We start from the raw sequence: 21,907 nt of genomic DNA, 5'->3' as shown, positions 1-21,907 counted from the left end.
GCAGGGGTACTGCTTCCAAAAAATTTCCTAATCCAATCTGATGCCTCAGGGTAATTCTTAGGTAAGGAATCTGCAGCTAGATAATAATAATACTAATAATAATAATAATATTAAACGTTGTTATTATTATTATAGTTAACAGCATTAAACGCCTGAGGCTTGAGCCGGGCGGTATTTTATTTGTCCTGATTGAATTTATTACTGCTAGCACTTGCCCCGTGTGTCCTCTCCCCCCTAGCACTAGCGCGCCGAGATAGCGAGTCGTTTGGTGCCTCACCGATTTTATGGTGAAGGCATCATTGTAATTTTAATTTGTGGCTTTTAAAATTTCTGTTAGCACTTACCCATTTCACTGCTGCCTCCCCACTGAGTGTCCGGCCGATATTAGGGCTGAGACACCTGGGAACCGGGCGGAGTGATAGCGGCGGCCATCTTGGGTGAGTCACCTGCATAAATACATACGGCTATGGCTCCGCGCAGCGGACGCGATCAGCGGACGCGCCGTATTAACGCCGGAGTTACGCCAGAGTTCAGCCCGTCTGCGCCCGTCCGCGCTGAGGGCGGGCTGCAGGACGGGCTGCGCATTGGGCTCCCCGAACCCTCCTCCCAGTTACTACATTCCTACACTCTGAAGGAAATGTTGACGCGGAGGACCCCCTATGCCACCATACATATACCCCAGAGGACCTACTGCTCATGGTCTCACTTAACATAGGTACTCGGAGCCTTGATACCTCCCCCCCGTCCAACTATCCATCTCAAAAAATGTATTCCTCGGTTAAAAGTATTCACTCAGAGAAAGGATATCTTATCAATACTCGATCCATGATTAAAAATAATGTAGCTCTCCATGACTTTGTGTCGTCTAGAAGGCCCGCATGGGTTTTCATCACGGAAACGTGGGCCTCGGAGACCTCAGGACATGACCTCTTAATGGCAATCCCAGAGGGTTATGCTCTGCATAGATTTGACAGAGTCAAGCAAAGGGGCGGAGGATTAGCGATTCTCTACCAATCGCATCTTACCTGCCGTATTAATGCTTTGTCGGTACCATCCGACCCCTTCCAGGCCCTGCATTTCTTTATCTCTTCATCTCCATCAGCAACCTTTGTGGGCCTTCTTGTGTATAGGCCCCCAGGACCTAGATCCAATTTTAGCAGCGACCTATTCAGAATTTTGGAGCCATATGTTGGCAAGCCCCACTTCACTATTTTAGGGGACTTAAACTTTCATTTAGATGACTCCACTTCTAAAGATACTTCTTCTTTGGTCGATCCTCTTGAAGACTGTGGCTTTCTTCAACTGGTAAAATTACCAACTCACCGGGCAGGCCACACACTTGATGGAGTTTTCTCCAACGATCCTAGAGTTAAGACAGGGACTCCGGAACCGCTGGTCTGGACAGACCATCTGGCAGTACCGCTAGTTCTGACCCTCTCTCACTCAGACCCCCCTAGGAAGGAACAAACTCAGGGAAAGGGCAAAAGGAACTATAAAAACATCACTAATGATTCTCTGGCCCCCCTCATTAGTTCTGTCTCCCTGCCATCAGACCCAGGGAAGGCAGCACAAAATCTTGCCAACTCCATCGCTGGAGCAATAGATGCCCTAGCTCCAGCTATACGCCGATATTCAGCGAGGCGCAGGCCCTCCGCCCCCTGGTTCACTGAGCCTCTCAGGTTACTGAGACAGGGATGCAGGAGACAGGAGAGAAAATGGAGGAAAACATGGAACACTATTGACAGGGAGACTCACAAACGACTGTTAGGTGAATATAAGGCCTCGGTCATTAAGACAAAACAAGAATATTTCTCTGACCTCACAACTTCTCTTACTTCTTCGAAGGAGTTGTTCAAGGTAGTGGATTCCCTCTGCTCACTACAAGTTCCAGACCCAGTGAAGGGATCTCAGGAGCTCTGCGATAAGATCTCAACTTTTTTCTATACCAAAATTGATGAGATTGCTGCCAATCTAGAAACGCAGAAAAAATCCCTTGGGAATCACGCTATCCAGGCTCTCACAAACCTTGAAGCCTGGCCCAAAGATTCCACCAAGACTCTCTCTAACTTTCCACTGATTACACTCGACAATCTTAATTCATTGCTGACTAGGACCAAATCTTCCTCTCCTTTGGACCCATGTCCTCTCAAAGTGATGAAGGAGTGTAGGGACACACTACTTCCTCCTTTATTGAAAGTAATGAATAGTGCCCTGTTACACGGGGTCTTTCCTTCAGTCTGGAAGAAAGCGATTGTTAGGCCGCTACTTAAAAAACCCTCCCTTGACCCCACAATCTTAAAAAACTTTAGGCCCATATCTTTACTTTCTGCCCCCGCCAAAATGCTTGAGACCCACCTGAATCTGCATTTGTCTGCCTTCCTGGACTCCTCTGGGTTTTTAGATCAATCCCAGCATGGGTTCAGGAAACTCCATAGTACGGAGTCTGCACTCACTATGGTGACAAATAACATCAGAATGAAAGTGGATCAGGGACAGACAACGCTGCTGGTCTTACTCGATCTGACCTCAGCATTCGACACCCTATCTCCCTCGATTCTAACATCCCGTTTGAGGGAGATAGGAGTGGAGGGGCCAGCTCTGAGCCTTCAGTCCTCTTTTTTAGACCTTAGAGAACAGAGGATCAAACTAGGAGAATACCTTTCCCCGGCTACATCTCTGCAATGTGGGGTACCACAAGGGTCGGCCTTAAGCCCGACCCTATTTAACATTTACGTGGCCCCTCAAGTGAGATTAGTAAAAGCGCAGGGAATGGAAGTAGTGTCATACGCAGATGACACTCAGATCATGGTGTCAGTGGCCCAACCGGTCAGCACCTCCGCGTCCAGCTTCAGGAGTTGTATGCAATCAGTCTCTGACTGGATGATAGTCAACTCCCTGAGGCTGAATGGCGACAAGACCGAGGTGCTGATCTTCGGAAGGGACCAGGATGTGTGGTCTAACGAATGGTGGCCGCAATCTCTGGGAACCTGCCCGGTCCCCTCTCATTTAGCTAGGAACTTAGGGGTCATCTTCGATACTTCGCTGGCAATGACCCTTCAGGTCAATAGAACGGTGGCTACTTGCTGGGGAATTATCAAAATTCTCCGTCGAATAGTGCATTACCTCTCCCCGCAAGCGAGGAAACAGACAGTGGTTGCGTTGGTAGGTTCAAGATTGGACTACTGCAACTCACTGTATGCAGAGATCAATAAGGGACTAATCCAGCGCCTCCAAATAGTACAGAATGCGGCAGCAAGATTTGTCCTGGATATTCCCCGCTCCTCCTCTGCGACATTAGCCAGAAAGAGCCTACATTGGCTTCCTATAGAGCACCGTATCTCCTTTAAAATCATATGTTTAGTGCATAGGGCTCTGAAAGCTGGAACATCTGTGGGGCTGGGATCACTTCTCTCCGGCTATGTCCCCAGCAGATGTTTACGCTCATCACAACAGAACCTTTTGGTGATCCCTCGGACTAAGAAGACCAGATGGTTAGGAAGAGCCTTCTCTACAGTTGCCCCACGTCTTTGGAATGCACTTCCATTGGAACTTAAGTCCTTATCCTCACTGCCCCTTTATAAAAAGGCCCTGAAAACATGGTGTTTCAAGAAAGCCTACCAGTGATCAGCTCTTGGGACATGTAAATAATTCTGAGTTAGGCGCCTTGATGCCCATTGGGCTTAGTCTGCGCGTTATAAATTTACTTTAATTTCATTTCATTTCATTATTATTATTATTATTATTATTATTATTAATAATATTATTATGCCTGAGGGTAATTCTTAGGTAAGTAATCTGCAGCTAGATACAGTCTCTACCAGATAAGGCATTATCGAAGGTAAGTAACTTGTTCATTTACACTCTTCCATTAGCTTGATGTGGTACTAAAGACTCGCCTTCCACTTTACCAAATGTTTATCTGAACGTCGACCAGATCAGTAGCCTAATGATTTTTGCCGAATCCCTTAGTCTCCAGTGGAGCAATGTGGTTGTCAGAAGAAGTTCAAATACTACATTAAAAAGACTAGGTCAGCCTGTGTGTGGGGTATTAATCTAAGAATACGAATCTGGGAAGAATCCCTCATTGGAGAATTCTTATGACAAGTAAGTAATTTTTCCTACTTAATTGAGAGTTTAAAAGTCCCCTGTAAGAGAGAAAAAATGTGTTTAATTGGTGAGATGTATCTGGAATAGCGAGTAATATCTTGTTAGTAAACAAATCATGTGGCAGTTTTAAGTGATCAAAAGTGAAAGTAAATAGTGCATCCTCTTTTGTGGTCCAGGCGCTGTGTGAGCTGGAAGAGTTCAAGAATTTAGACGCTGATATGGAAGGTTCTGCCAAACGATGGAAAAAAATTGTGGAAGCCGAAGCTCCAGAAAAAGAGAAATTCCCCAAGGAATGGAAGAATAAAACATCCCTGCAAAAATTGTGCATGATGAGGTGCATGAGGCCCGATAGGATGACCTACGCTATCAGGTACAGCTGAAACTCTTGTTTCGTTTCTCTGGCTATGACATTTCATGCTCTTTTGATATTCCCTATGCTTACGGTAGGAATATCTGGTACCATGCAAATATTGTGCCACTCTAGTAACCCACACAACACAAGTTCTTTTAGGCTCATTTTCTGACATTGAATGACTGATGGTTGAAGTCCCTAGGTGAAACTCCTGCTCTTTTAACTTAGCACTATTGGATAAAATATTTTTAAATCAGAGTTCTTTAAAAAAAAAATTGTTTCCAAGCAGAGCAAGACCTGTGAGTTTTTGCCAAGCCTATCTTGGCTTGCCAGTTACCTGCCATGGAGGCCTGTATGTCTGTTAAAATAGAGGCCTATTGTTCTTTTCGGCAGCTTTATTTCATCAGTGCAGGAAACCCACTTCTCAATGTAGTGTACCACAAGGGGGTACACTATACAGAGAGGTCGAAGAGGCTCTTATTGGTTTATAGAGGCAAAATTAAAATAATAACGCTATATTTTTTGGTAGTCTGGGTGAGCAGTTGGGCTTTTCAGAGGGTGGTGCTAAGAATTTGTTGTACTCACAGGGGGAATAAATGATACACACACTCAAGGAATGACGTTAAGATTAAATTAGGAAAATAGTACTTTTTTATATAACTATTTAGTCCAAGAACTTTGGGTACAAGGTAAATACTTTTCGCAATACGATAAATCACACTAAAATGCAGTAATCACAGTTGTGCGCAATTACGCACAATACATTACCTATGGAAGGAAAAAATCAATTGGTAAAAGCACTGCAGTACAGTTCTTGTGTGGTCAACCTGTTGGAAATCAGATGGTTCAGGTCCAAGGTCCAAAGTTCCACGGTCAAGTTCAGTGGAGCTTCCTGGGTTTCTCGGCAAACAAGGGAAAAGGGGACTTTGTAACTGGCGTGCTCTGAAGCCAGGGGGCCACATGTAAAAGCAAGGCAAAGGGGGACTTACAGGCAAGTCTGAGGGCTCTCAAGGGAGAGTAGAGGTCACAAGGGCTCTGGGGCCTCTGGGTGCAGTGCAGATGGGCAGCTGGGCAAAGGAGCGCAAAGGTGATCCTCGCGTTCTGCAGCTGGCACCTTGGAGCGACAATTTTGGATCTGTTGGTTTACTGCCTAGGTGGGTCCCTCGTCGGGTGCTGAGTCACTGTAAAGTTGGAGTCTGCCTGGACTTGGTTTTGGAGGTTTATTTCAGGTATTGGTGCCTTGCAGCTCCGGTGGGTCCAGGATCCCTCAAAATTTGAGGCAGAGCTGGCACCCCAGAGCAAGCGTACCTTTGGATGACACTCGGAAAAGTCAGTCAGACATGGGAACTGGACGATGCTGGGCTGGACTTATCTGTGTTTTTGATGCCTGCAGCTGCAGGGAGATAATACCTCTATCTTAAGGGTGATTGGTGACTGGTTACTAAAGGGCTTAGACTCTTTGATTCCTGCCAAATGGACCAAAGGACGCATCTCAAATTCCAGCCCATGGTATAATGAATCCTTGAGATTACTGAGAAAGACTTGCAAAAAAGCAGAACGTGAGTGGAGAAGGGATTATGTAGAAGAAGGTAAAAGAATATACATGTCTAAAATCAAGATCTATCATAAAGCGGTTAGCGCTGCCCGTGCAGCCTATTCCGCTAAAGAAATACAGTTGAGCTCTAATCCGACCAAATGTATTTTCAAAATATTTAAGGAGCTCAGGAGTAGCAAAGATACTTCGCCTAGTGCTGTATCTTCACAATACTGTGAAGAGCTCGCTACCTATTTTGCGGCAAAGGCCCACAAAATCTACCAATCCTTTCCTCATGTGGTCCCCGATATCATCCCCTTAGCGGTGAGAGATGAGTCCTGCCCTATACTACCTGATATCCCGGTTATTTCGGAGAAGGACCTGATTTGACTGAGTGGCAAAATAAAATCTGGTTCTCCGGCTGACCCTATGAGGCTACCTCAATTTATTGATTCTTTGTCGCTGCTCCAGCGGCCGATCCGTCAAATTCTGAATCTTTCCTTCACAAGGGCTATTGTGCCAGCTGCTTGGAAGGAGGCCTGGGTGTCTCCTATTATTAAGAAGCCTATGCTAGACCCCTTAAAACCTGAGAACTTTAGACCAATTTCCCTCCTCCCTTGGGTAGCAAAGATAGCCGAAGCCCATGTTAATAACATCCTATCTCAATTCCTGAGCTCTCACAACATTCTGGACCCATCCCAGAATGGTTTTCGACCAGGCCAGAGTACGGAAACTGCCCTGCTTGCCACCACTGAACATCTGCGGGCGGCTTTGGATGCCGGTCAAAGTGCAGCGCTGATCTTGTTGGACCTCAGCGCTGCCTTTGATACGGTATCACAAGCCATCCTTCTCCATCGTCTGGAGGCAGCAGGAGTGACTGGGAGGGCGCTGGAGTGGTTTAGGTCTTTCTTAACTGATAGATCTTTTCGGGTGTCGGCCCCTCCGTTTCTGTCACAATCCCATTCCATCGGACAGGGGGTCCCACAGGGCTCAGCATTGAGCCCCTCTCTGTTTAATCTGTATGTACAGCCTTTGGCTGCTGTTGCTAAAAGATGGGATCTAACGATGGTGTCCTATGCAGACGATACCCAGCTGGTTATCACCTTAGCTGAGGGACCATCGGGAGCAGCCACCAGATTCAGAGAGGGGATGACAGCTGTGGCACAATGGATGACAGAGAATTGTCTACAGCTCAACGCGAGTAAGACCGAGGTTTTGGTGATTGGAAAGAATACCACTTATTGGAACGAGGACTGGTGGCCAGCATCCCTTGGCCCTATGCCGTCGCCTAAATTGGCGGTAAAAAATCTTGGGGTCTGGATGGATTTCACTCTTAGCTTCCAGACCCATACTAAGAGAGATGTGGCCACCTGTGTTGGCCTACTAAGGGGCCTTAACCCCTTCGACGCTCATGACGAGCCCAGCTCGTCATGGAGTTTCCATTGACTTCAATGGAAATTACATTAAAAGCCATAAAACACCTTAGCATCCAAGTGGTTAAACCGCTTCTGAAATTCAATCCGGCAGTGCGGCAACTTATTGTGCAGTCCACAATACTATCCCACCTGGATTATGCTAGCTCCCTGCTTCTAGGAGCAAACAAAGCAGAGACTCGGCGCCTGCAACGAGTTCAGAATTCCGCAGCCAGAGCGCTAGTGGGTCTCCCTCGCCACTGCTCAGTTGCGGCTACGATTCAAGGACTTCATTGGCTTCGGGTCGACAAGCGAATTCAGTTTAAAACTCTCTGCTTGTCGTTCAAAATCCTGAAGTCCAATAGCCCAAAGCTACTCTGTGGTCTGCTGAGTCCATATGTGTCACACCGAACACTGCGCTCCTGCGGACAGCACTTGGCGAATGTGCCACGCTTAACTCGTGTCAGGGCTGGTGGATCCTCGTTTAGGTACTTAGCTGCTAAACTGTGGAATTCCTTTCCGTTACACCTCCGGGTCATGGATGACCTGCTTGCCTTTCGGAAGGCTATTAAAACTTTTCTGTTCTCATCTGTATAGGACTTGACTGTCATACCCGTGCAGCTCTCTCTGGAAATTTCTTTTGATTCAGGTCTGACAGCGCCGGGACGCCCCTTTGCTGGGGCAGCTGTGCGCTTTAGAAATCATTTAACATAACATAACATAACATTTTCGAAGTCCTGATGACCCTCCGGGGTTTGTGGAGGCCACACAGTGATGAGATGAGCTGAAGGATTACCATTGTTAAGTTCTATGGAAGTAGGCAGGAGTCTACACCCAAAATCCACCACAAGGTCTGCAGTTCTCAGCCCATCTGCGTTTCTCCGGTCATCTTCTTGTGTCTGTGGAATCTAAGTTTCAGGGTCTGGGATGATACCTGAGGGGTGGAGTTGGCAGACGGGGGCACACCTCCTATTTTTTTGTTATTTTCCCACCTGTCTTCCAGCCAAAGGGGGTGAGGGCAGGAGGGGGTGCCTGCTCCTTCTATCAGGTCAGGATGTGATTGAGTTTCGAAGGTGGCAAGAGATTTGAAGCTTCCCACCACACTCGGCTTTTCCTGACCAGGGGAAGGTGTGAACACTTCTGCCCAGGACAGGCTTTGTTCTCGACCTCTGAGTGCACTGGCGCTCACACCATGAAATTCAGAACTCTGTCTGGTGGGGACAGGCTGCCTTATACCAGTCGGTTATCACACTATGGATTGGTAGGTTTCAGGGGACACCTCTAAAGGGTCCTTTGTGAGCAGTTTTTTTTTATAAATCTGACACTGGAATCAGTGCATGTTTATTAAGAGAAGATGCTTGGTACCAAACATCTCATAATACAGTGAAGCCATCATGGAGTTGGGGAACTCATAATGACCAGTGCCCAGCCCATGTACTCCTCATGGCTTCCCTGTTCACTTACAATTATTGGATATTACAGGGGAATATCTGTTCATGTGGATATGTCTTCACAGGGGGTTTAGTGCTGCCTGCCTTGGGGCTCTAAGCCCTGCTATAGTATTTCCTATATCCCATGCAGTGTCTATGGCATGGTACACAGGGATGTATGCCATGTTGACTCTTCTGTTTCGTCTGCACTAAGGCACACAGTCTGCAATGGCAGTGTGCATGGCTTTGGTGAGGGGACCCTAGGGGGGCAAAATGTGTGCTGCTACTCTTGGGAGCCCTCTTCAGTGCCAATGCCCTAGGTAAGAGGGGTACCCTTTACTAGGGATTTACAAGGGGTACTGAGGTTGTGCCAATTTTTTTATCAAAAGGTACAGTTTTGGGAAAGATCTTCTGGCACAGGGGACCTGGTTGGCAATCACCCTGTGCACATCCAGTCGAAATTAATTCATTTTCCAGACAAAAAATTGGGGGCTAACTGTATGAGGCTGGCTTAGTATATGGTGCACATTTATTCAAGTGAAGCACTTTGCATTAATCCAGGCAATCCTTATGGTGATTTTAGTCTTTTAGGCAACAACAGAAAACCCTCTAAGTGGTAGCTGTGGAGAGCAGCCTTCAAGCTTATCCAGAAGTGTTAAGCAGTTTGGTTTACCAGATCTAATCCTGTAGGGCCCGATTCACAGAACTAACTTAAGACAAAATTCTAAACTTACTACCATTTTGGTATTCACAGAAAGCACTTACTCATTTTGGTATTCACAGAAGACACTGACTCATCAATGAGTAAGTGCCTTCTGTGAATACCAAAATGAGGAAATGGTAATAAGTTTAGGATTTTGTCTTAAGTTAGTTCTGTGAATCGGGCCCCAACTGTAGGTAAAACTTAAAAGAACCACAGTGTATATATAAAAATATGTCTATTTATTACACAACTCTCACTAACACATTGGTTTATCTCCTACCCGGAGATATCAACACAAATACACAGTATTTCAATTGCAAGAGGTAAGTAAGCACAATACACAGACGTCTCCAGGGGGAGACCAAGTCATATACTAATAAAGTGGAATGCGAACTGCGACCGAAGTCTCAACTTGGACCAGGAGACTCAGAAGAGCTGGAGACACAACGAAGCACCCAAGGTAAGTACCCAGAAACTCCACAGAGGCTGTGTTCAGAGTGCAAACACAGTAGCATACTCAATAGAAGTCAATGGGAAACTCACAATTGCAGTTTTGAAGAAGAACCCTCCCCAATGGACCCTGAAGAAACCCCGTGGAAGACAGAAGGTTGGAGAGTCACCCCCATGTCGATTCCCCCTGGAACCATGATACCTACATCAGGGAAGCCGGGTGCATAGGTGCGAAGTGACATCGGAAACCGCCATAGACCACAATGGAGGACTTCAGTAAAGATGTCGCTGGCGAAGACTGTGTAAGAGTCCAGTGGAATCCAAGGGTGGGTTCTTTAACCCCTTGCGTGCTCGTGACGGAACCATTCCGTCACGAGCCACAGTGGGGCTGTGCTGGTGACGGAATGGTTCCGTCACGGCCCGGCCGCCGTTCCTGTGCGATGCAGATTCTGTGCCTGGGCTGGACGTTCCATTAAGCGGGCGGGGCCGTGACGGAGCCATTCCGTCATAAGCACAGCGCCACCGCGGCTCGTGACGGAGTGGTTCCGTCATGAGCATGGTGGGGCCGCGCGGCCCCCCTAGCGCCACGACGAAATTACCGCCGCGGCCAAGGGGTTAAGAGAAGAACCTGCAGGCAGATGGGGCAGATATTATGCCACTCGGAGGTAACCAGGAGGCACGGAAGCACAATGCCCACCCATGTCGGAAGATGCAGGAGTGATGACTGTAACCTTGCCGGTGCAGTTGTGAGGACCAGGCAACACTGAGGAAGACCAGGAGCCATTCATGAGCTGTCCTACAATGGAAGTCGAGAACCACCGGGGTCGGTGTCCAGCTGGAGCACCATCAAGTCTTGCCAGCTGCAACAGGCGTGGAAAGCAAAGAAGGAGCAATGTTGGGACCAGCAAGGGACTCCCCATGAGCAGGAGAGTCAGAGTAGGCCCCAAGCCAGCAAAGGATTCCACTGAAGCAAGAAAAGTCCCTCGAGACGACCCACAGATTGAAGGCACAGAAGTCGCAAGAGGACCTCAAGCAGCTCACCAAAGATGAAGGCCCATGGTGCAGGCAATATGGTGAGGAAGAAGATCTTGGGAATATGAGATGCTGGAGGCTAGAGCTTCTTGTAGCTCGAAGATCTCTGGAATGCAAAGCCAACAATCCTTGGCATTGGCAAGTCAACGCTGTGTACAGGGGTTCGGTCTCGACAAGGGGTACTAGCCTCAAATTTGCTGAGATGACAGGACTGGCCTAAATGGAGTTGCAGAACCACCACCTGAGTTGCTGAGCCTTTCAGAGTCCATGGGCTGTCAGGAGCAGCAGACTGGTCAGCTTCGTTGCCCTGCCTGCAGATGCAGGGGAGTGACTCCTTTACTCCATTGGAGATTACTTCTTGTGTCCTTGATGCTCATAGGTCTGTTGAAGATCCTGGAAGAGCACAGACAGAAACGACAAAGAAGACTTGCAGAACAGCGAGACCAGGGGCAGATTGAGTCTTCCTTGTTGCAGTCTCGCTTCCAGGCAAAGTCCAGCGAAGTCCAGGTGTCCAGACAGTCGAAGAGGGACGTGGTTTGAGGCTTGAGTCTTGCCCCACGATGAATCTGAGGACCCACCCAGAGGTAAGCACTTTTATACCCTAAAAAAAGGGGTTAGGAGGACTTAGGGGTCACTCACAGAGAAGGGGCTGGACAGAGTAAAGGATACTCCCATGTCCTTTGTCACACCAGAGCAGGAGCCAAGGGCTTCCAGAAATGGTTCCAACTGGAGAATGCAAGAAGGGCACCAAATGTGCCCTTCAAAGTAGTCTGGTGGCACTGGAAAGTGTCCCCACCCCAGCCCAATACACTAAGTCCTGTTTAAGAGGTGATCACACCTTCCTGTGACAGGAATCCTATTGTTCTAACTTCCCCCGCTTGAGCTCAGCTCAGAAGCAGGAGGGCAGAAATGTGCCTGGGGTCGGCAGCAGAACTAACTTGCTGGCATACCCTGGAAGTTCTGCGGGCTTCCCGGAGGAGCCCCCCAGTGCATGGAATCATACTTCCAACACCGGTTATGGTGTTGGGGTATGATTCCAACATGTTTGATACCAAACATGCCCAGGTTCGGCACAGTCACTATATAGTTAGCCCTCGCGTAATGATGTATGGCCACTAAATGTTTCAAAATGGCTGACCACACTTACGAAGCCGGGAGAATCGACTCTGGGATTTGTAGGGTGTCCTGCTCATGCAGGGACACTTACATACTTATAACCCAGGACCCTGCCTTCAGTATTGAAAGGCCTGTCTTTAGGGTGACTTATAGATTTTAAGTATAGTGACCTCAGATATAAGAAAACGTACACTTGTCATAAGTGATGGTAGCACCAACTTGCACAGGCTGCAATGGCAGGTCTGTTCTCACTGTTCGAGTGTCCTCTCATGGGTGGCATAATACATGCTGCATCCTATGGAGGACCCCTGCTGTACCTATGCCCTTGGTACCTCAGTACCATAAACTAGAGATTTACAGGAGTACACCAATAGCCAATTAGGGAGGTACAAAAGTACTTACCAAGTCAAATTTAGGGAGAAAGCACAATGACTGGGGTCTTGATTTGCTGGATCCCAGTTAGACTAGCCAATAACATCAGAGTGAAACCAGAAAAATGTGGGGGTAACTATGAAAGCAGATTCTACTTTTCTACACTAACCATGTCCAAAATAGGCACTCTCCCCCAGCCCCCCCCCCCCCCAATGAAAGAGGATGAGAATAACCTTCCCCTAGAAGGTACTCATCGTCTAAGTGGAAGCACCTGGAAAGGCCATCTGCATTGGCATGGGCAATCCCAGGTCTGTGCTCCACTTCAAAGTTCATTCCCTGTAGGGATATGGGCCACCTTAGCAGTTTGAGATTTTCACCTTTAATTTGCTTTAACCATCTGAGAGGCCTGAGGTTGAGTTGAACAAAGACTTGAGAACCAAACAGGTATTGCCCCAGCTTCTCCAGGGACAAATCCACAGCAAAGGCTTCCCACTCAGTGGCACTCCAATGCTGTTCCCTAGGGCGTAGTCCTCTATTCATGAAAGTCCATGACTGGTCTTGAACTTGGCAAACACAAGGAGATGATGGACGGAGTGCTGAAGCTTGATCATTTATTTGGCATAGGACCTATCATGTTCTATGTACAGAGGCATCTGTCTGCACAATGAATTGCTTGGTATAATCTGGAACTTTCAGAACAGGTGCAGAGCACAAGGCTTCCAAGGTGTCAAAGCCTTTTGATAGATCACTGTCTAGTTCACTTTTTTGGGCATTCTTTTGAAAGTCAGTTCTTTAAGAGGTGTCTCAATGGTACCATCATTCTTCACAAACCTCCTATAGTACCCAGTAAAGCCAGGAAGGCCCTGACTTTAGTCTGGGTTGTTGAAGCCACCTACTCCAGAATGATCTGGATCTTGGGCTGTAAGGGTTGAACCTGGCCTCCACCAAGAAGGTGGCCCAACCAAGTATGCAACATTTCCCTGCCCTATCTGGCACTTGATTGCCTTGCTAGTGAGGCCTGTAGTTCTCAGAGCTTCTAGTACTTTCCCAAGGTGGGTTAGATGGTCCTACCAGGTAGAGCTAAATACAGCAGTATGATCAAATCTGAAAGAAACATGTAGTGATAGATTCCTTACCTTAGAATTACCCCCAGGCGGCAGACTGGATCCGGAAAGTTTTTATCAGCAGTACCCCTGCGGGTCAGTAGGCATCGTCGTGTGGCTCCACGTGCGTCGTTGGCACTGGGATGACGTCACTGGAGCTACTTAGACGCGCCCAAGCGCGCTGATGTCAGTTCTTTTTTTTCCCGCGCCAGCAAGTGCAGATCAGGGAAGAGCTAATACCCCCGTCACTGTTTGGCTGAGGTTTTTAAAGGCCTTTTGTCTCATTTTTTCGAGTTGAATGACTCCTGGTGTCGGTGGGATGCGTGGCTTTAAGAACTGTGAGGACTGTCACCGCATGCTTTCGGTGACGGACCCACACTGGCTGCCGGGCCATGGCGCCGAAGACTTTGCGGGAGCGGTCCCGAAAGTTGCTGGAAGTCCGGCAGTCGGCTCTGCGCTGCTCAAGGTCCCAGTCCTGTGGGTGGTCGAGGGACCGGAAGTGGAGCTGTCACCATCATTCCTCTGGATCTAAGTCTTCGCACTCGGGTCAGGTAAGTCGCTTCTCGACTTTCCCTCGCCCGTCGCGCGACGCGGCTGAGGTTGTGCCATCCCTGAAGCTCCAGCAGGGCCTGCGACGTCGCCGCCGGCCTACCCACCCTTTCTGGGTCCGTCGGCGACGCCTGCTCAGGTGCAAGTTTCTTGCTGCCATGGCCGACTCTTTGGGCCGTCTGGCCCCGCCGGTGTGCCTAGGGGCCACGTACGCCCTACTGGGGGTCCTGTCCTTCCATCGCTGGTGGTTCTGGTGCCGTGGGATCCGGGATCGGACCCCGGTCGACGCCGGTTGACCTTATAACACCTCTACCGACGTCGAGCTCACCGGCAGCACCTCCGACGTCGCCCGCTCCTCGGGACGTCGTCGTCCCCAGTTTCAGCCCTGAACCGAACACGGTGCCGATCGGCACCGCTCTGCACCTATTCCGACGCCTATGGTGCCCTTTATCCCCTACTGCCGTCTTCCTTATTTTCAGCCTGTTCAGCAGACTTTGGAGGAACGGGAAGACTCGGAGGGGTCTGTGGACCCTCTGACACAAGAGTGTGGTTATGACCCGGACTGGGCAGAGGATTTGGGGGATGCTAGTGGTCTTGACACCTTACCTGACCTTGGCATGCTGTCTCCTCCTACCGTGGCTACGGAGGAGGGAGCCAGTTATGCAGTGGTGTTGCTTAGGGCAGCCGAGGCTCTCCACCTCGAACTCCCTACAGTGGCCGTCCGGACAAACCTCCTGACAGAAGTGCTCCAGCCGGTGGCAACCTCTTCAGAGCCCTTGCTGCCCTTTAAGGAAGCACTGTCTGACGTTCTTTTGGGCACCTGGTCCGGGCCCAACACAGGGACAGGAACGTGGCCCTACGCCATCGCCCAGCTCCGTGCGACCCCTCTTTCTCTCTCAACACCCCACGCCTGAGAGCTTGGTTGTCCAAGCCTCTGCTTCCCAGAGCGCGTTCCCTTCCACCCCTCCGGATAGAGAATCCAAGAAGCTGGAGCAGCTTGGCAAGAAGCTGTTTTCATCTGCCTGCTAAGGGCTGCGGTCGGTGAACACTGCATGTCTCTTGAGCCATTATTCCCACTCTGTGTGGGACACAGTTGCGCAGGTGCTGCCTAACTGTCCGGAGGAGGCCCGGACAGTACTCTCCCAAGCTATTGCTCCTGGGAGAGCCGCAGCTAAGTTCACCATCCATTCTGGGCTTGACACCGCTGACTCGCTGGGCAGGGCGATTTCTACGACGGTAGCGCTTAGGTGCCACGCCTGGCTCAGGACAACTGGCTTCTCAGGGGTTGTCCAGAACACTCTTATGGACATGCCCTTTGATGGCATTAGCCTCCTTGGCAATAAGACACATAGTGCGTTGGAGCGCTATAAGGACTCCAGGGTTACGGCCAAGTCTGTGGGCCTGTCGGGCACTCGGCCTCCTCCTACTTCTGCCTTTCACTCCTTTCGTGGCCACAAAAGGAGTGCCCCACCACGTTTGCTCCAGAGCCAGAGGTCGGCGCAGCAACAACATCAGCGCAGCCGTGGACATGGGAACCATTGAGGTGGTTCAGGGGGCCAGCGGGCGGGACAGTCCACCTCCACCCCGCAGCATCCACTGTAAAGCCTTCCTAGTCTGGAATTTCAGGCCCATCAAACGCCAGTGGGTGGCAACATCACTTCGGACAAGTGGGTGCTGCACATTGTCCCCTTTGATACTACCCCTCCAGCCATGCCACCTCAGTACCACCGCATGTCGGGGGACCATCTTGCGCTTCTTCACCAGGCCCATCGAGCGCATTCCTGGGCCAGAAGTAGGTTGTGGTTGTTATTCCCACTACTTTCCGGTCCCCAAGAAGGACAAGGGCCTGCGTCCTATCTTGAACCTCAGGAACGTCAGCTGCTTTCTCCGGAAGGAGGAGTTCAAGATGATGTTTCTTTTACTTCTAGAGGCAGACTCTTCTGCTGGTGGTACCCTGATGTGAGATGAAAGCTGCTCATATACGTGGTAGCACTCCACCTGTCAATCAGTTAATCTGCCTTAGGAATTGAGTGTGCTTTGGGTTTGGTCATAGCATTTAGGCCCCTTTAGTCCACAGAAAACGGTATGTCTTTATTACCACCCTGGGTATGAGTCTTAGGGACTAAAACTACTGGACTGGCCCAGAGATGGCTCTATGACTCCCGATTCCAGCATCTTGCTTACTTCAACTTTGATGCTCTCTTTCACATTATTAGATTTCCTGTACATGTTATTCTTGACAGGTAGGCTGTCCACATCATGGATACACCAGCTCTTCTGACCAAAGAAAAGAGCTCGGCAAACTGATTTAAGGCTTGTCTGCAATCAGTCTGCTGGTGGACAGTGAGGGTGTCTGACAAGACCGCTCCTTCCACTGACCCATCTTTTGTATTGTTGGACAGGAGGTCAGGAGGAGGTCCACTCTCTGCTTCCTGATCCTCATCTGTAACATCTGTAGCATGTTCACATCTGCCCTTTCATGGTAGGGTTTAAGAAGGTTTACATGGATGACCCTCCTTGGGTTCCTGCAGAAGCTGAGGTCCACCAGACAGGTGATGTAGATGGCTGGCTAAGTATATAGTGTTCACCTATGGTGAGGCACTGTGCATTAGGTTCAGGCAACCCTTAGTGATAGTGATCTGAAAGAGACACGTTAGTGATAGATTTTTTACCTTAGAATATCCCCAGGCATCAGACTAGATCCAGAATTTTTTTGCGTAGCAGTACCCATGCGCGTCGGTAGGCGTCGTCTGCGGCTCCGCGTCCGTCGTCGGCGTCGTGGGGGCCGTGATGACGTCGTCGGAGTACTTAGACGCCGCCTCCGCGTGCTGACGTCAGTTCTTCTTTTTTCCGCGCCAGCAGCGCAGATCCGGAAAAAGTGGTACCTTAGTCACTTTTTGACTAACTCTTTTTGATCTTTTGATCATCCTTTTTCGAGTCTTCGACTCCGATCGGTGCTGGTAGGGATGCCCGGTTTCAAGGCCTGTGAGGATTGTGACCGACTGATGTCGGTCACCGACCCTCACCGTCGGTGTCTCCACTGCCTCAGCGTCGATCACGACGACAAGACCTGCTCTGACAGGCGGGCCCTGACTTCGAAAGCTAGGCGGGAGCGGTCCCGCAAGCGACTCGAACTCCGGCAGTCGGTCCCGCGCAGAGAACGGTCCCGGTCCGGACGGAGGTCGAGGGACCGGTCGCGGGAGAGGAGTCATCGGAGCTCCGGGAGTCGACATCACTCCTCTGGGTCGAAGTCGTCAGGTAAGCACAAGAAGTCGAAGAGACGTCATCGCTCTTCCGACTCCCCCAGACGCTCGCATGACGCGGCCGGGGGTTCTGGTGACACCGCCCACGCGGCTCCGTCGGAGTCGCAGGCGCCGCGTCCGGCCCTCATACCCTCCGGTCCCTGGGCCTAACGCGACGCCGGAGGAGATCGAGCGGTTCCTCATGGCCATGAGGTCCCTCTCTCTTCCGACGGGCTCCGCGGCGCCTCTGGGCCCAGCAGACCCGTCTGGGGGCCTAGCGGGTCGGGGGCTTTGGTCCCGACGCCGTCGGGTGCTTCGGCTCCGACGCCACCGGTGCCTTCGGGCCCGGCGCCGCAGGGCCCCACTGGATCCGGTTCCGGATCCGGGTTGCCGCCGGTGGACTTAACGACCTCCCCGGCGCCGACCCCCCAGGTGTCACCCTCGGCGCCGACCCCCCAGGTGTCACCCTCGGCGCCGCCCTCGGGCGGCGCCGTCCCCGATGCCTCCCTCGACCCGGTTTCGGCGCCGAAGCGGCGCCTTTGGGCGCCGCTTCAGACGCCGTTTGGTGAGTTTACTTTCCGTGAACCGGCCCCATCCTTTTCTGACCCTGAGTATCAGGAGATGGGTGATGAGGAGTATTGGGAGGGGTCTGAGGACCCTCTGACACGTGATTGTCAGTCCCAAGAGGACGGGACAGGTGAACTTTGGGATGCCAGTGGTCTGGACACTTCGCCCAACACTGGCTTTGTCTCACCTCCTACCGTGGCTACGGAGGAGGGGGCAACCTACAGTGTGGTGTTGATGAGGGCAGCCAAGGCCTTGGGCCTTGAGCTCCCCGTCGCGGCCGTGAGGACTAACCTCCTCACTGAGGTCCTTAAGCCGTAGTCATGCTCAGCCGAGCCTCTGCTGCCGTTTAACGAGGCCTTGACCGACGTTCTTTTAGGCACTTGGTCCAAGCCCGCTACAGGCTCGCCTGTAGATAGGAACATGGCCAGACGCCACCGCGCGGCTCCGTGTGACCCATGTTTCCTGTCCACCCACCCCACCCCCGAGAGCCTGGTCATCCAGGCCTCCAACTCCCAGAACGCTTTCCCGTCGGCTCCGCCGGACAGGAAATCCAAGAGGTATGAGCAGTACGGTAAAAAGATCTTCTCATCCCTTAGTCTGGGACTGCGTTCTTCCAACACCGCATGCCTCTTGGGCCGCTACACCCACTCTCTGTGGGATACGGTTGCGGAAGTGCTGCCAGAGTGTCCGTTGGAGGTACGGGCCAAACCCGGCCAAGCCCTTGTGGAGGGCCGGGATGCAGCCAGATATTCTATCCGGTGTGGGCTGGATACCACCGACTCACTAGGTAGAGCGATGGCAACGACAGTAGCGGTCAGACGTCATGCCTGGTTGTGGTCCGCCAACTTTTCGGCCGATGTCCAAAACACACTGATGGACAAGCCGTTTGATGGCCGTCGCCTTTTTGGCGGCAAGGCAGACCATGCGCTCGAGCGCTTTAAGGACTCCAGAGCTACGGCCAAGTCCTTGGGCCTCTCGGCCTTGAGCCAGCAATCGGCTGCCTTTCACTCCTTTCGTGGCCACGGAAGGGGTGTACCCTCACGTGCTGCCAGCCACGCTCCGCAGGGTGATACCCAACGCGGTGGCGGCCGTGGAAACCGCCGTGGAGGCGGTCGGGGACAACGGCGAGGTCAGTCCACACCTTCCCCCGCAGCATCCGCCTCAAAACCCTCCTAGTCCGTGCTTTCAGGCCCATGTGACGCCAGTGGGGGGCAGGGTTCGCCATCACCTCCTCCACTGGCGCACTGCACGTCGGACAGGTGGGTGCTGCAAATCGTCCGAAGGGGCTACTCCTTCCCCTTCGAGGCGACCCCTCCAGCCATGCCACCGCAGTACCACCGAGTATCGGGGAATCATTTGCGGCTTCTGCAGGAGGTGGGCCATCGAGCGCGTTCCTGGGCCAGAAGTAGGGTGTGGTTGCTACTCCCACTACTTTCTGGTACCCAAGAAGGGCAAAGGGGGCCTACGTCCTATTTTGGACCTAAGGAACGTCAACGGCTTCCTCCGGAAGGAGAAGTTCAAAATGCTGACTCTGGCTCAGGTCTTAGCTGCCCTGGACCCAGGAGACTGGATGGTAGCATTGGACTTGCAGGATGCTTATTTTCACATCCCCGTCCTGCCGGCCCACCGGCGCTACCTGCGGTTCACGGTTGGCCACGAGCACTTTCAGTTTACCGTGCTCCCCTTCGGCCTTACCAGCGCCCCGCGGGTGTTCACAAAGGTGATGGCGGTGGTCGCAGCTCATCTGCGCAGGTTAGGGTTTTCAGCCTTCCCCTACCTCGACGACTGGTTGTTGAAGGCGGGCTCGCCCCAAACAGTCGTCAGCCACCTCCAGACAATGGCAGACCTCCTGCACCAGCTGGGGGTTCTCCCTCAATGTGCCGAAGTCACACCTGTGCCCCTCTCAGAAGCTCCTCTTCATCGGAGCGGTTCTGGACTCAGCGCAGTTACGGGTTTATCCTCCCGAACAGCGGGTCCGGGATATTCAGGCTCTCATTCCACTCTTTCAGCCTTTATCCCGGGTCTCGGTCAGGTTGACGCTGCGGCATCTGGGGCTGATGGCCTCCTGCATCCTACTGGTGCATCACAAACGTATCTGGAGGCGGGATTACTCCCATTCATCCAGACAGAGATATGTAATAGCTCGGAGAGAATACAAATTGGCTATCCTCTTAGCTAAATCGGAGCATATCTCCGATAGAATTCTCTCAACGACTAATAAATCCCGCGAGGTATTTAGGATCATGAATGAGCTGACCACGGACAACAGGACCCTTCCAGCCCAAACCCCGACTAAAGAGACCTGTGAGGCCCTTAATCTCTTTTTCACCGAGAAGATCATTAAAATAAAAGACTCTATCATCCCTGCCTCACAGCCGTCATTACTCCTTGACGCTTCTCTGGATAACCCTTTATCTTTCACTCTGTTCCCTATCCTAGACCCCCCTACCTTAGCGAAATTAGCCACCCGTGTAAAATCAGGCTCTCCGAACGACCATTGTCCTCCCTCGGTACTACGTGACGTTTGTCTTAAATTGCCTGAATACATACTACCCCTTTTGAATGCATCCCTCACCTCAGGCACAGTCCCTAGCTCCTTCAAGGAAGCTATTCTCGTGCCGCTTTTGAGAAAACCAGGGGCGGACGCTGCTGAACCCTCTAATTATCGACCAATATCCTTGCTGCCTTATCTGTCAAAGCTCCTCGAAGCCCATGTCACCTGGTGTCTCTCTAATTTCATCGAGAGCTCTAGCTTCCTTGAGTTTAATCAGGCCGGCTTCAGGCCGGCCCATTCTACGGAAGCTGTTATTCTGGCAGTTATGGACACCTTGAGAGGGAATGCAGATGCCAAGAGACCACAGGCCTTGGTTCTTTTGGACCTGTCTGCCGCGTTTGACACGGTGGACCATGACATCCTTCTCCACCGTGTCGGACAGGCCGGCATTCAGGGCTCTGCTCTTAGGTGGGTCGAATCATTCTTGACAGGAAGATCACAAGCTGTACGTCTAGGCCCCTTCACTGCGTCAAAATCCCCCATCACTTGCGGTGTCCCTCAAGGCTCCTCACTTTCCCCGTTATTATTTAATCTTTATCTTCGCCCTTTAATTCGCTCCCTCCATAATTGGGACGTTACCGTCTTCAATTATGCTGATCATTTGCAGCTCGTCTTTCCACTCGATTCTCCTCAGGCAATTAACAACTTCCACGCCGTTATGACTTATATCCAACAATGGATGAATCTGAACCAGTTAAAACTCAACCCTGGAAAGACTGAGCTGCTTCTTCCTGGCTCCAGTGTTGCACACTGGGGCCCGCAGTTTTGGCCCCCCGACTTGGGTCCTCCACCAACACCACTCAAGGCCGTTAGGAGTCTGGGGGTGACGATTGACGCTGAATTGTCGCTTAAAGCTCAAGTGGGTGCCACGATTTCTTCGTGTATGTTCCAACTTCGAAAAATCCGGAAGATCAGGCACCTACTCCCACACGCGGCTCTGTGTCAGGTCGTCATGTCCCTTGTTCTATCGCGCCTTGATTTCTCCAATTCCCTTTACCATGCACTCCCACGATTCCTCCTGCACCGCCTCCAGGTCGTGCAGAATCAGGCAGCCTGCCTCATCTTTAAGATCCCTAGGTGGCAATCTGCGAAGCTACTGCTCCGCAAGCTCCACTGGCTGCCAGTGAGGGAGAGGGCAGCCTTCAAGATGGGCTGTATGGTATTTAAATCCCTTCATTGCCCCTGTCCTGTTTTTTTGAAATCTTTTGTCACTTCGTATCTCCCAGCACGTCCCCTCCGCTCAGCTCACCTTCACCTGCTTGTCACCCCCAAATTTAAAATCAATAAATTTGGGGGTCGTCGATTTGCTTTTCTTGCCCCTAAACTTTGGAACTCCCTTCCCTTGGCCATTAAATCCAGTAACTCCCTTCTTCAGTTTAGGAAA

At 51.0% G+C, this 21,907-nt stretch overlaps 1 protein-coding gene across 6 annotated transcripts in view; it reads left to right on the top strand.

The window, feature by feature from the left end:
* Positions 1–21,907, top strand: part of DNAH17 (dynein axonemal heavy chain 17) — a 12,633,448-nt gene that overhangs the window by 10,977,241 nt on the left and 1,634,300 nt on the right. For all 6 annotated transcript variants that reach the window (XM_078653923.1, XM_078653924.1, XM_078653922.1 and 3 more), the window contains one exon: positions 4,284–4,477. In XM_078653923.1, coding sequence (XP_078510049.1) covers positions 4,284–4,477 — 194 coding nt within the window. The remainder of the gene's footprint in view (positions 1–4,283; positions 4,478–21,907) is intronic.

Source organism: Lissotriton helveticus, chromosome 7, assembly GCF_964261635.1.
Source record: "Lissotriton helveticus chromosome 7, aLisHel1.1, whole genome shotgun sequence".
NCBI classification, from domain to species: domain Eukaryota; kingdom Metazoa; phylum Chordata; class Amphibia; order Caudata; family Salamandridae; genus Lissotriton; species Lissotriton helveticus.
Note: the sequence above shows the minus strand (reverse complement) of the source record. Positions and strands in the feature narration are given on the sequence as shown.